The sequence below is a fragment of the Hydra viridissima genome, unplaced genomic scaffold (genome assembly GCF_058129835.1).
Source record: "Hydra viridissima isolate aposymbiotic clone 2 unplaced genomic scaffold, HvirCarnegie_v1 scaffold_12, whole genome shotgun sequence".
In the NCBI taxonomy this organism is placed as follows: domain Eukaryota; kingdom Metazoa; phylum Cnidaria; class Hydrozoa; order Anthoathecata; family Hydridae; genus Hydra; species Hydra viridissima.
The window spans coordinates 653,810-669,044 of NW_028324311.1; the positions used below are offsets into that span (position 1 = coordinate 653,810).

The 15,235-nt window shown below is 30.6% G+C and overlaps 3 protein-coding genes and 1 pseudogene across 5 annotated transcripts in view; 2 read left to right on the plus strand and 2 right to left on the minus strand.

Annotated features, from left to right (window-relative positions):
* On the minus strand, window positions 1-1,035 carry LOC149880622 (uncharacterized). Its single transcript, XM_090069209.1, has one exon. The coding sequence runs from the start codon at window positions 1,033-1,035 to the stop codon at window positions 1-3; it is 1,035 nt and encodes a 344-aa protein (XP_089925335.1).
* A 5,147-nt stretch (window positions 1,036-6,182) lies between these two features.
* LOC149880623 (uncharacterized) overlaps window positions 6,183-15,235 on the plus strand; it is a 37,282-nt gene continuing 28,229 nt past the window's right edge. The window contains exon 1 of one of the 2 annotated variants that reach the window (XM_090068095.1): window positions 6,183-6,262. In XM_090068095.1, coding sequence (XP_089924221.1) covers window positions 6,256-6,262 — 7 coding nt within the window. In that variant the 5' untranslated portion in view covers window positions 6,183-6,255. The remainder of the gene's footprint in view (window positions 6,263-15,235) is intronic. The other variant, XM_090068096.1, reaches the window with a different exon arrangement.
* LOC145181295 (uncharacterized) lies at window positions 6,645-14,449 on the minus strand. Of its 2 annotated transcripts, XM_090068098.1 has the most exons (12): window positions 14,046-14,449; window positions 13,331-13,417; window positions 13,034-13,126; window positions 12,793-12,873; window positions 12,561-12,626; window positions 12,151-12,210; window positions 11,579-11,617; window positions 8,260-8,298; window positions 7,822-7,992; window positions 7,568-7,632; window positions 6,971-7,083; window positions 6,645-6,872 (listed from the first exon to the last, which is right to left on the minus strand). In XM_090068098.1, the coding sequence occupies exons 1-9, from the start codon at window positions 14,260-14,262 to the stop codon at window positions 7,937-7,939; spliced, it is 738 nt and encodes a 245-aa protein (XP_089924224.1). In that variant the 5' UTR covers window positions 14,263-14,449; the 3' UTR covers window positions 6,645-6,872; window positions 6,971-7,083; window positions 7,568-7,632; window positions 7,822-7,936. The 2 variants fall into 2 exon arrangements, with proteins under 2 accessions (XP_089924224.1, XP_089924225.1); XM_090068099.1 differs by lacking the exons at window positions 6,645-6,872; window positions 6,971-7,083; window positions 7,568-7,632 and having other exon boundaries at window positions 12,159-12,210.
* Window positions 9,951-11,348, plus strand: LOC149880624 (uncharacterized; annotated as a pseudogene).

Consider the following 15,235-nt stretch of genomic DNA (forward strand, 5'->3'; position numbering starts at 1 on the left):
TTATTTCAGCATACGGTTGATTTCTTCAGTTAAAAATGGGATATTTTTGCTTCGTCGTGATTTCGTTGAGATAGGCTTAATTTTATTGATATCTACTCCAGGTATTAATGCATATGTGTTACATTTCATGCTGTTTGTAGCAAGACAAAATTTGATTGGTTCTTTATTTCCTTTAAAGCTGATAGTTATGGAAGAATGTTGTGACAGAACGTCCATTCCAATAATTACAGGCGCCACCAAGTTGTCAACGACAAGAAACTGTGCTTTTAGTTTTTCGCGAACCATTAGTAATGAACCTCGAAAAATTCCCTTTACTTTTAGAGTGGTGTGATCTGCCGGTGTCACCTGTGAAGTGCACCGAGTGTCGTAGACAAGGTTCCATTGCATAAGAAGTTCGAAGGTAATGAATGATTTGTCTGGGCCGGTATCCAATAATGCTTTAGTCTTATTTTTGTTTATGGTGACGTCAATTAATCTACTTGGTGAGTTAATTGCGGCTATGGCTGAAGATAGTAGTGTACTCTCATCCTCGTCGTCTGTGCATTTTTCGTTAATTACGGCTGTTTTAGCGTAACTTTTTTTTGTTTTTGACAGACAGATGGTTGACCAGTGACCTTTCCTTTGACAGCTTGCACAGGTAGAGTTACGTTCTGGGCATTTTGCTTTTGGGTATAACTTACCACCGCACCAAAAACAAAGTTTGATAATTGCTTGATTTTTCGTAGCTGCAAAATTTGGTAATACGGTGGAAGCCGTCGTAGTTGTTAAATTGAGAGCATCTTCGGCTGCCAGTTCCATAGTAAGTGCTGTTTTATACAGTACATCTAGATTATCTTCTGTAGATTTTAGTAGTCGCTGTTGAATAGTTGGTGAGAAAATTCCTGCAATAAAAGCATCACATAAAAATAAGTTTCTATGTTGATCGGCGGTGAGAGACTGTGTAGGACACTTTCTGGCAAACTGCTTTTGGTTGCACACAAAGTTTTCGACTGATTCGCCCTCCTGTTGTTTTAGCGATCGAAGTTTGTGACGCATCATGACAGCCGTTGACTGTTTTTTGAAACTTTTGGTCAAGTATTGTTATTGCTTCGTTGAATGAGGTTGAATCTTGAATTAATGTAAAGGCTTTAACTTCGCATAAAACAAATAAAACTTCAAGTTTACCATCTGCTGGTATAACTGCTTTTTCTAAATAAATAGCTAGCATCTTTTTCCAGTAAATATAATCCTCTTCGTTCGGATCGTCACTAATAACTTTTTTAAATATTTTGGCATCCATTTTTATATATTTGATTAAATTGTTATGAGCCCGCAACAAGATACAATTTTAAATATTAGGCTTTAATCAAATATAAAAAGTCACTACAATAACGACAATAAAGTAAGTTAAAAACGGAAGGAATAAACATAATTAATAAATACGGTTCGCTGAAGCGTTAAATTATAAAGGAAGGGAAATGACGTCTTTAGATCAGAGCTTTTAATATACGACAATTTGATTCTAATATATGTAATGCTACGTGTGACCAATTAGCAACTACTTTTTTCCTTTTTAGCAAAAAACTCAAGTTCTAGAGTTTTTTTAGTTATCCAATTATTGCAAATATTTTTTAAAATGTCTACATAATCATATAAAATATATTATCTTTTGTTCGCCATTGTACATCATTTGTCTCAAATTTTTTGAAAAATGCCTGATTTGCCCTGTTACCAATACAAATTATAAAAATCAAACTTCTATAATTAGGGAGTTTTGTCACGTGACATTTTATCGCGGATAAAAAATATATCGAACGTTTTTGAAAAACTTCGTCCAAAAAACGCAACAAATGATTTTATGCAGGTGTCGAAGAATGAAAATCCACCCATGAAAATAAATAGTATATATGTATATACAGATGTTATTTTTTTTAGAAAAGGTTGCACTACAATAATTTTTTTGGGGACATCGTTTTGCTTTAGAATTGATAAAGTTATTTAACTTTAAATATTTCAGTTTTGTTTATATACAAGTAAATTAAGCTAATTCTTTCGTCCCCACATAAAAATAGATTCTGCAACTATTTATTATGTCAATCAGTTTTTTTGTTTGTTTTTGGCAGTCTAATAGGGTGGGTTTTTTGTTTTCTAAGTGGAAATTTTATAAATTTCCCCCGTCTTTAGATATTTATTGTTAACGCAACTTTTTACGCAAGAAAAAAAAAGATAAAGTTTTTTTTTTTCGGCGCCAAAAGTTTAACGAGAAACTTTAAGGAAATATTTCATAAAATGTATATGAATTGAAAATATTAAAACACGAATATCTTTGGAACTAAATAAGCTACAGGAGTGGTTGAAACCATTTTGAAAATAAAATATATTAAGGAATCCAATGCATTTTAAATAAAAAAGATTTACATCGGCTATAAAAATTGCCTAAGCTCCCTACTATAATATGGGACCATCTATTCAATATGGTAATTCTGTTTTTTGAGAGAGTTTTTATTATACAATGAACTCCACAATGAAATGATTCATAATGAAAATTATTATCTAATTTAAGAACAAATAATCGAATTCCTGTGTTATGGAAGAACTCTAATGATTCAATCAATACTTGATTTTCTGTTATAGTATTAAATGTATATCAACTCTATTAAGGTAGTAGTTTTCTATGCTTGTTTTCAAATCATTAAACAATTTTATAACATCTTTAAAATTGAACTCAGACAACTTATCAGGTTGAAAACTTCTAGTTTCTGAAGGAGTTCTTTAAGTAGTTCTGGGACAAGCAGATGGTTTAGGAATGAAACATGTTTTACACACGTAAACACAGGTGGAGGATCACGAGGTCTTTATTTGCCATAATCTTTTGTTTAAACGTATACAACCGGCCAGCGTCTTTCACAAACAATGGTGTCTTTCCTATCTGGTATATTGCCTTTTGGTATAACAGCCAACAACTTTTGGCGCTACTGCAGTTTCTCCCTTCCCCCCCCCCACCCCCTCCTTTTTTTTTTTTTTTTTATGATTGATTATGATAGAGAATTTTATGCTGATTCAAAAAAATATAAAAAGACATAAGTGAAAATGAACGGAAAGTGCACAAGTCAAAGTTTTAAAAAATCCCACTAAAACTCTAATATTCGCCGTTTTTTAAAAATCTATTTCAAAACGCTTTCAGTTTAAAAAAAAATTAATTACCATTACATTGAGCAATGAGCAGAGCTGGTTTCCATCAGCCTTCGTATCATTATTTTGAAGTATTATAACGAAAGTGTTATAACGAAATGAAATTAATGGAAGATTTCAAATAAAGGTTGAACGTAGAATGTGAGAATGTAGAAAAATTGATCAATAATTATTATTGTATTGTACGCTGGTTTTTTTTGTTAAGAAAATGGTAGGAGGGTTATATTTTTTAAATTTTAAATGTATATAATATAAATGTAATTTAAACTAAATAATATAAACTAAATATAATATAATATGATATAAACTAAATTTCAAAATTCTTCTTTTAGGAAACAAAACTGTTCAATTCTTGTTTAAAATTTATTACAAAAGTAAATTACTTGCCATTACATTTTATTCTCTAATAAATCAAAAAACGGCTATTTTCATAGCCTCAAAAAATTGCGCAAGATAAACATACTTTAACGTTGTTTTTTTTTAACGTAAAAACTATGCTATTAATATATTGCTTTTGTAAGCTAAAAGATCATCAACTTATTTTTCTCAAAACGTCGAATTTTAGGGTTTTTAGTTGGATTTTTTAAAACTTTGACCTTGAATTAGAGCACTTTCCATTGATTTTCAGGTCTATATTGTTATATTTTTCATAATCAATGATAAAAAAAAAAAAGGTGGGGGGGGGGGGGGGAGAAACTGCAGTAGCACCCAACTATTTTCTTTCTTCTGGTGTTCGAGGAAAGCGAAAATTTTTTTCTTTGGAGCTTTTATCATAATTTCCGTTGCAATATGTGACACAGCATTCACGACCCATGTTTTTTATAAATATTTTTGAACATTTTGACAAAAAAATTTAGCAAAACCTTCAACGCTTCACAAGTATCAAAATTTGGAAATACAAAATGTTTGCCTCCAGTTTTTGACGTCATCCCAACGGTGAATAGGTCTGTTACAAAGTACGCCAGTGCTCAAATTGATTCGTAAAAGAGATTAGTAGAATTGATTCAAAACCGACTGGCAGAAGTTATCAAAGCCAACGGTGGCCAACTCGATACTAAAAAGTCATAAGATTTAATTAATTAGAGCAAAGTTTTAAATCTCAGAAACCCTGTTCCGATACTTGTTTAAAGCTGAAAATTTGTTAAGTTTGAATATTTTGTTAAATTTTGGGCAAAAAAAGTTAATTAACGTAATTTTGTTTTTGTAATCTGAAATCTTGATTAAATTTTCTTTTAGAATAATCATAAAAGCTTTCTTCGAAAATTATTTTTCTTCTAAAAAGTTCACCAAATTTTATTTGTCTCAATAAATTTTTTTGCTCAAATACTCATCTCTATAACCGTATAACCTAGAGAGTCTTACTCAGCACGATGGCAAGATACGAATACTTAAATGCAAAATAGAACCTTAATTGCCCTTACTTGTTTCCCGCTTCAATCCCCGTCATTGAAAAAGATTACTGCTCCAACTGTTGCTTCGCGGCGTTTTGCAAGTGTTTGCACTCTTATTTCCGTTTTGCTCTTGCTTGCGGAATGCTTTACGCGCCCGCATCTTTCTCCCGAGATGCTCCATCACTGAAAGTACTTGCCGATTGCACTTCACATGGTAGTAATGTTGGGTGGTGGATTTAGCCAACGTAATGTCTTAATAATCTTTTGTAGAACCTCTTCCCCGTAAAACAATCTCTGTCAGCGAGAGCGCATTACGTTCCGCTACAATCTTCGTCACTGAAAGCGGATTGTACTTTCCGGTGTTACGAAAAGAGTTAATTTTTTAAGCAGGGTTGTTATAAGGGTTTCATCATTCTGTTTGTCTGGGTAGTCGAGAAAAACATTGGCATGGAGTTTGGATCTTTGCAGTTCATTCTACTTGTACTTCTCATTATTTTCCTAAATGTTTCTTTTAGATTTCGTTAAATTTCTTCTTATAAAGTTTTTCTCCAAGTTTTCTTCTTATAATTTTCTTCAATAATCTTTTTAAAAGAAATTTTATACACTTCTTATAAGTTTCTTCTTCTAAATTTCTTTTTATAGCTTTCTTCTTTTAATTTTTCTTCTTTTCTTCTTATAAATTTCTTCTCATTAATTTCTTCTTATAAATTACTTCAAAATGGTGAATGGCAATCAATGTTCTGTTCGTTTATGTGATTGACATGAATATTAAATTCAGCAAAGTTTTCTCTAATTATGCAGAAGTAGAAAACGAATTGTATCTCAGTGGGACCTCCAATGTGAGGCGGGTCTTTTTTTGAAAGCTTTTCTATGTGTATATTTACGGAGTAAGGATGGGGTTTTGTAGTATCGTAAGTTAGGAGGTTTAAGTGGATAGGTGTATGAGAAAGCGTCTTGGTTCTGTGTATTGGTAGCACTCTGACTTATTATGTTAATGTGCTTAGTTTTCTTTACGCGCAAGATTTCTCGTTTAAACTCTAATAGTAGCAATTCTTTTCCTTTAATGTATCGTTATCGTTCATAAAAATTTCTCCACTTTAAATGACATAACAAAATTTTCTTCTAATCTCCTTTTGTAAAATCAAAACTCCGGTCTACTTAATTTTCGTAGAACCTAAAAACTCTCTTATTAACTTTTCTTTTCGTAATTATTAAAGTTCTGCGCTGCAAACCATGCTGTAATTATCCATTTCTCTTTCTGCCTCTCGTATATATCCGCCCCTCTCTTTTGTGTCTATCTTCTTCTTTGTTATTTCTCGCTTTTTATATTGGTTATGGTGATTTGGGCGTTGGCATTTTTTCATTTTTATTTGTTACTGTGTAAAATATTAATAATTTTGGGTAACTATATTGTTACAGTTAGCATCTTGTTTCACTAAGACTTACCTTCTTCACAATATTCTTAAATTTATCCAAGTTGCTCATAAATTTCAATTCTCTTTGCTTCTTCGCAACAATCTAAAGCACTTGCGGAAATATCAAACTATATCAAGTTTCTCATCAAGTTTCGGAAAGAATTTTGGGGCCTGGGATGAATCAAGTTGAGCACTGTTTTTTGACGAAAATTTAAGCAAACATTCAAATTGAACTAACCATAAGGGATATAATAGTCAGGCAAGGACCTTAAATTGTAATGACAAGTAACCCAGTGGGAAAAAAGACGTCGAAAAGACGTCTTTTCAAATCTTATTTACGATGTCTTTAAGGCGTCTTTTTTTAGTCGATTATGCAAATCTAAAAGACATCTTTTTTCGACATCGAAAAGACATCTTTTTTTGTCTTTATCTTGTCATGAAAAGGCATAAAAAATGCGTCTTTAAGACATCTTTGCTAGTCGATTATGCACATCTAAAAAAGTTTTTAGATGTGCATAATCGACGTCGGAAAGACTTGATTATGCACATCTAAAAACTAATGCTAAGAAAAAAACCTCATTTAAAAGTCAATGTAAAAGAGGAAGCATTTTCTTCATCTTTTATAGGTTTAAACATAGGAGAATTATTTATAAATAAAACAGCAGGATTGTTCAACAGAATATATTAATTTAAGAGTCATCAGCAGATTCATCTCCAGATTCATCATTATCTTCACGTTCCTCTTTTTCCTCTGTTACTTGAGCTTTCTCCTCTGTTTCTGGGCGTTGGTTCTTACGCGACCCCCCGATTTGATCAGGGGCGTTCTTCAGCTTTCTCTGGATAAAATTAACTATTTCTCGTCGAGAACTTTTTTTAAACGAGCTGGCTACGACTTCTAAAAAATAAGTGAACATGAAAAACAGTCAATTGTTTTTATGTAATATGAAATAGCAAATGAAATTTTATCAGCTGAGTGAAACACATTAGACTTACCGACTATTAATTCAAAAAGAGCTGATCCTTTCAACCCCCTCTTGTTTCCAGTGCGGTCCTTTCTTTTTGTCCCCGCTAAGTTAAATTGGGACAGGAGTCCAACGGTAAACAGTCTTAAAATATAAAAAATGAGTATGCTAAAGAAATTTATTATTATCAAAATGACTGTACAACGATCTTTTATATTATGTAGTACTTAAACCAAACTAAGCATTTGCAGCTCTCAGATTTGCTATAAAAGACAAGTTATCGAAAACAGATATTGATACTTTTCCTGTCTTCTATGACGTGACTCTTTAATTTAATTTCGCTGAAATTAAGTGTTGTAGACCCATAACAATTTAAAAATCCTTTATTGACTAAAGACTTTCAAAAACGAAAAGATAATTCAGCTAATACACATTAAGAGTTGTTATTTATTTAAACTGGATAAAAGTATTATTCAAATCTCTATTTTAGCCTGAAACATTATGATGCTTTACTTAAAAACATAAAATTATAAAAACAGGCAATATTATTAGCATCACAGATGAAACACACATAAACAAAAATGAAGACAAGAAAACTGCAATGATGTTTAGCTATAAGAAAGTGTACCTTTCCAGTATCATTTTTACTTGGTCTTTTGTATCTAAACCACGGACTTGACGTAAAGATTTTCTCTGTAAGGCAACACAATAAATACCATGGTAACGTTGTTTAAAAACAGCTTTCTGGTTATAGCGAGGTTCTCTAACCTTACTTATAAAATTTTAATACTAAAATGACAAGACATTGGAAATTCCATAACTTTTCAATCTTGTTTGAATATGAAAAAACTAGACACATAAAAAAAAACAAAAAACAAATACCATGATTGAACGTTTCTGTTCGTCTAACAACTCTCTTTCTAAGGCATTAAAATCCTCCATCGTTGCCATCATTTTTATTGCTCGGCTATCCTTTTCTTCTGTTGGCCAACGACAATTAACAACATTTTCTTTTATCTCCCACAAGAGACCAAGTGAAAAGTTTCTGGTACTCTGAAACCGATTAAGATAAAAAATCTTGTGCAAATAATAATTCTTGTAGAAGCCTTGATTTTTTTTTTAAAAAAATCCCAAAGTCCTCCTATCTAGCATTTAAAATAAGAGACCAATTCAACACATTTTACACAGGAATAATTTTTAAAATGATTTTAATTTGCAAAGTTCAACTAAATAAAAACTCCATTGAATTCCTGTGAATAGAAAAAAAGAGTCAAAAAATAAATATTAAATCTAAAAAATTAGAACTTAAAACAACCTTACCAGCATCGCTTAGTGGAAACCGTAGCTTCTCAAAGGGATCTAAAAATAATTATATGCAGAAATAGAATATCATTGAAAAGGATCAAGTTATTTACAGAAATATTATCAAACAATTTCTAGTTATTTCAAGCTTTCTATGCAGCATGGTAATATACTTTAAATAAAGAAATCCTAAGATATATCATTCGGTTTGCTGCTAACAATCATTATATCCAAAGCATGCATCCTTTAACATAGTGTTTATTTGATTAATCTAAATTGTTCACATTGTTTAACTTAAACACATATTATATAAAAGCACTATCCTCGTATCCTACAGCTGCAACATGGTTAGATGTGCTACACTAAAACTTAAGTCATTTAGCAGTGTTCCTCTGGGTTTTTGGCAGGGTTGGCATTAAAAAACCCACCTAAAAAAACCCAGTTAAAAAAACCCAAAAAAACCCAGGTTTTTTTGGGTTTTTTTAAAATAATATTTTATTTAAAGGATTCTCTTTGCTTGGTTTTTTTTCTGTGATTTATTTATTTCAGAAAACATTTAAACACAATTATGACTAATTAAAAGGTAATTATTTAAAAGAAGATATGGATATGATCAGAATATAGTATTTAATAAGAATCAAATTTTTTAAAAGACATGATTTTTTTGAAATGTTTCTGAAAAAAAGAGTTTTAGTATTTTTTACAATATACTTTCAGTGATCTCAGTGGCTTTCATCAACCATATCAAAGTCAGGCCTGTGTTCTATCTTACAAATTATTCAAGAAACTTTTATTCAAACAGTATTATTATTTGTGTAGCATTAAGTATATTTAACTTGCATATTTCGATGCAATGTATATTTTTCAGAAAAAAACCTTTATAAGAATGCCATTCAGAAGTGGAAGGAAGAAAGGATGGGAGTGGAAGGAGGTCAGTGAGAAAGAAGGGGACAAAAATAGTGTTCAGTGTGACCATTGTTCAGAGAAGATTAGTGGAAAAATTGAAAGAGTTCGTATTCATTTGGAGAAGTGTAAAGAGAGAAAGAAGGACACTGATGAACAAGAACCAAGACCTGGAAGCTCAATGAGAAATATTAGCCTCTTGTCAAATGAGTCAGATACTTCAATTTCCAAAGGATCTATTATGTCCAGCTCCACATTAGCAAAAAAAATTAAAAGTAGTAACTTAAATAACTTTGTAGTTAGAACATCAAATGATCAGAAAGATGCCATAGACAAGCAAGTTGCCCGGTTTTTTTTCAGCTCTAACATGTCTTTTAATTCAGTGGAAAATTGTGAGTTTCAGAAACTTGGCTCTCTTCTTCGTCCTAGGTATGTCCCACCAAGCCGAAAGAAACTGGGTGGAGATCTATTAAATGAAGTCTATGATGATCTGTCAGCTGGGATAAAGAACGAACTGGAAACCAAAGACACGTTGATAATTTGTCAAGAAGGATGGTCTAGTATTCAGAATGACCCAATAATTGCTCACTCATTTTATGATGGAAAAAAGAGTTATTTGTACAACATAGTTGACTCAGGATCAGAAAAAAAAACTGCAGAATACTGCTTCAAAATCATCAATGAAGCTATAGTTAGCATAAAAAATGATTATAATAAGTTTGTATTTGCTGTCTGCACTGACAATGAAGCTAAGATGAAGAAAATGAAAGAGTTTATCAAACAAGAGTATCCTGATATGTTAACATATGGCTGTAATGCACACTGTATGAATTTGCTACAGAAAGACATTTGCAATTCTTTTTCAACAATTCTAAAACAGGTTGTGGAAGTTCAGAAATATTTTAGAAATGTGCATATGGCCCATGGTTTGTTAAAGGAAAAAGGTGGATGTATGCCTCAGCTGCCAAATCAAACACGCTGGAACTCTCAAGTTGCCTGCATTGAGACATACCAGAAAAATTATAACTTCTACGTGGAGATCTATGGAGAAAAGATGGAAGATTTTCCAGCCAATATTGGAAGAATAATTGAGAATATAGCCATCAAACATGAGGCAAGTCGTCTTCTTAGTGAAATGAAAAAATTGGGGATTGCCTTAGACAAGATGCAGAGTAATTCTTGTCATCTCTCTGACGCAGTTCATTTCTGGTATTCATTGATAAAGAATGAAGAGCTATCCATATACTATGATGCAATAAAGAAGAGATTTCAAGATGCTGTACAATCCTTTCATCTTTTGGCGTTTATAACTGACCATCTCTATGTAGATGATTACAAAAGCTTCATTGATAATGATAATGAAAACATTGCAGAACAATGGTTAGAGGACAGGAACCCTGATTTCTTGGGTTTAATACACAAGTTTAACTTAAAGGACAGGGAGGTGTTCCCCAAACAAATGTTCTCAGAATCACTGAAGGTTATCTCTCCATCAGAATGGTGGAACATTATAAAAGGAAAGGTTACTAGATCTCAAATCAGGGATAAAGAGGTTTCTGCCAATTTCTGCAGCTTTCTAGCTTCTCTACACTCCTGTCCTGCTAGCTCAGCCTCAATTGAGAGATGGTTTTCAACCTTTGGATTTGTCTGGTCGAAGATCAGGAATCATCTTGGTGCAGATAAGGCAATGAAACTTGTGAAGATTTACAAATCATTTCACAATAGCTCAGCAGCTGACAGCAGTTCCTGTGATGATATCGAATCTGATCAATAAGTAGGTAAGTAGTAGGAAAAATCGTTTTTAACTTCAGTATAACCATCTAAATTCTGAAAAAAATTCTATTTCTATTATTTAAGTGTAATTTATATTTGTTTTAGTTTATTCTTGATGATCCCAGAGGAGGTGTTTAACTGGAAATCTGTCAAAAACATCTGAAAAGCTGACAAGAATTGAAAATTATTGTAATAATCAAACAAAGTAAAATTATGTAAGGAGAATTTTATTTACAGTTCTTCAATTTATTAAATTTTCCTTGTAAAAGCTCTTTTCAATAAATAAATATAACTATTACCATGTGTTTTTAATTATTATTTTGAAAAAAATAAATGTTTAAAGATAGTTTGAATGCAAAATAGGTATTATGTCTTTCATTTTCTAAGCAAAAAAAAGCTATTTTTAAAAAAACCCAAAAAAACCCAAAAAAACCCAATAAAATCCAAAAAAAAACCAGTGGGCTGGGTTTTTTCCAACCCTGGTTTTTGGTGTATATATACATATACACATACATTTAAATATATATATATATATATATATATATATATATATATATATATATATATATATATATATATATATATATATATATATATATATATATATAAAATATATTTATATATATTTAAAAAAATGTAATAGCAACATGAAAAAGCATACCTTTTTTTGAAGTTGGGTCAATTGGAAATACAGCTGTACCTGAGAAAAATTAATAGTAAAATATGAAATATGAATGATAGTCAAGATTATAAGCAGCAGATCGATCAAAACATAATATTCAGAAACATCTTTTTTTTATCAACAAAAAAAAAATTTCAATCATCTTACAACGGTTAAATTAAGAGATCGCAAATTATAAAGCTATCTAGTTAATTATAATTTATCTACATTTTATCTAGATAAAAAATCTAGAATTATAAAATATCTATTCTTCAAAGTTTCATTTGTTAGCTACTTCACCTAACAAATTAAAGCCTCTTCCATAAATTCATGGTTTTCCATAAACTGAAACTTTGAAGACCAGATACTTTTACAAATATTGTAATTCGCGATCTCTTAATTCAACCCTTGTCTTATATTAAGGTCAATCAGTCAATAATGAAAAATTGACTTAAGTAAGAAGTATTTCTGAATAACATAAAATATACAAAACAACATGATGAGCCTAGTTTACAGCAAACAAATCACATTGTAAATGGTTTCAAAGAAACATGGAATTTAATAAGACAAACCGCCAGACATGTTAGCCAATGATTCTTCTGTTGATGGTATAGTACTTTCATATTCAGAATCTAAATACAACATTTATACATCTTTAAATTGCACCCATTGTAGAAAAGGGACGTATATCCATTTTTGCCAAAAATGAGAAATTCAGACAGTAAAAACTATGGAATATTATCCATGTTATCTTAAAGTATTATGCTTTGAATATTTATAATTAATGAGTTATTAATAATTATAAAAAAGGTGTATATGCCATTGTGTTGAATACCATTATAGAGAAGAGACGTATTGGGCAACACAAATTTTTTTTTGCATTTTGGAGATACAACCCTTTTCTTAAACAGGTGCGAAATACAAAAAAAATTGAATGGATTTCTACATATTTCCATTAAACATTAAATGTTTCTGAGCTTACCACTAAGCTGGCCTGATGCTGCAAGGCTCAATTGCGGTCTTTTACAAGAAGTTGATGATTCACAACCTTAAAAAAAAGCACAAATTTTGAATCACAAAAAAACATTTTTACTGTGATGAGTAAATCAACCAAATTAGATAATGATTAGATAATTGATATGATTAGATAATTGATTATATAATTGATAGATATGATTAGATAATTGTGTTTTGCATAACAAAATTTGACTTACTAATAGTAGAATGTGGACGCTTTGGGGTAGACGACCATAATCTTGAGCTATTCCTCTGGATCCATGTTGGTTGTGTTTTCTCTGAATTTAGTTTTTTAAAACTTAATTTAAAGTAATTGATAAAGTTACTGTAAAAAGACTTTGTTCTACCATGTTTAAATACTATATTGTGAGACTTTGCAAGAGAAATAGACACTTATTAGTTACTTATATTAATAAAATGATTTAAAATTAAACGCACCTTTATCTGAAACAGAAGATGAAGAAAAGTCAACTTTTTCTGAAAACAACTTTGGTGGGACTGGCAAACTAGAGCACAGTTTTGCAGACAATTCTAAAGATAAATCTACTGTCATTATGTGCATTTTTTACTTGCTTTGTTAATGACAGACAACAGTTAAAAAGGAAATAACAACTTTAACATAAAAGATAAAGAGCCAATCTTTTGTCTTAACAATTTCATCATTTAACTAAATACAAACATCAAAATTATTCAGATCATTTAAAAACATTGAAAAAAAAAAAATTGCAAGCTTACTCAATGCTTCTTCTTTTCTATTGTCCGTTTCGCTGGCACTTGAACACGTAAATACAGACAGATATTGTTCACAGGTTTCTTTTTCGTCTGGAAATAAATATTTTAATTTAATATATAATAAATAAGGTGACTATATTTGAAAAATACCAGACGCCTACAAGGAATAAACTTGGTATGCATAAATACAAATGGAATTCAAATCAGGCCCATAGCCTGATTTAAATACGTTTTCTTTAAAGGGGGAGGACTTTTTCAAGAGGCGCCAAAAATTAAAATAAAAATAAAGGCGCCCAAGGGCAATTTTTTTTATTCCTTCTATATTCATCTATATTCATCTAATAGAATGATTAATTATATTTTTTATATTTTCAAGGCAGTCTCGCCTTACCCTTTTTTAAGTTGTACTAACTTTTTTGAATATATGTTTAATTTCAATTTTTTAAAACAGGACAAAAAGCAGGGTAGCACATGAATTTTATTTGCTTTTTTTAATGTATAAATGCGTACACAAACGCATACAAACCCCAAAAGCGCAAAACTACCGTCAAACACGTATGTATGGTCACCTTAGAAATAAACAACAATCTTCAAGAACAACATATTAAAAAATTAGGTGACATATTGAATGTTTGTAAAGTCTAACTACATGCGTATTTCAGCCTTGCTTATGTGTTAAAATCCAAAATGAAACTGTAAAACTTTTTAAAACACTTACCTGCAACTAACTTAATTGAGACTAGATCATACTGATACCATAGCTCTTTGTTTGGTGGAGAATTTTTGTACTTCAGTACATTTATGCCTTGTGGCCAATACAATTTTTTCTCTCCCTTGTCTAACCAATTTACTGGCACCACACCATCCACTTTTTGCTTCTTCCCATTAACATTTTCTAGCCAAACAGCTGCGGCCCATCCATTTTTAAACTCCATTTAAGCAAAATGTTTTAAGTATACAAAAGCACTATATTTAAAATCAATGATAAATTAAATCTTCAATGAAGTCAATGAATTTTCAATAAAAAAAAAACATAGAAAAAAACAACAACAATGTAATAAGAATAGATTTTTAAGTGAAAAGTTTAAAGATAAACAAGTTGTCAAAGATACATATATATATATATATATATATATATATATATATATATATATATATATATATATATATATATATATATATATATATATATATTATACATACCGCATCATCCCAGATAAGGGTACTGGGCTTACAATTCATTGTTAAGCCTTTTTTAGACTGATAATTGGTGAGCACATATCCGGGTGTATAACAATTTGTGTCAAAATAAATTTACAAGTTTTTATATTTTTCAAGTGTACATGAAAGATGTGACAAAAATTTTTTCTATTTTATTTTTAAGAAACAATTATATAGACATTTAAAGTCTTTCTTTGTTGAGTTTACAGTCTTATCCCCTTTGTTGTCAGTTTCCCTAATATATCCAGTTAATGGTTTTGTGATTGATGTATTTTAATATATAGTGCATATATCAAAGGGCTTATATCCATAATATAATATGAGTTTGGATTTAGGGGACATTTATCAGGAATAATATGATATGTATACTTTGTTATTTATATAAATAATCTAAAATCATGTTTATTATAGAGTCAAATATTGCATTTAGCGTTCTTTATTATGCAACAATGGAAAAATTGCATGACCATTTTCAAATGGTAATACAGCAGCTTTTTTAATCAATTCATCAGCTTTTAAAAGCACATCTTCTGCCTTTCTGTTCAAAATATCTCGAACAAAACCAATTCCTAGATTTCTTGAATCAAGAGGTGTGTTGTATAAACACTCTAAGTCCCTTCTCCTGAAGACACCACATTTATAAGTGGATTTGTCAATTTTTTCCTTCACAAAACACAATTTCCCGCT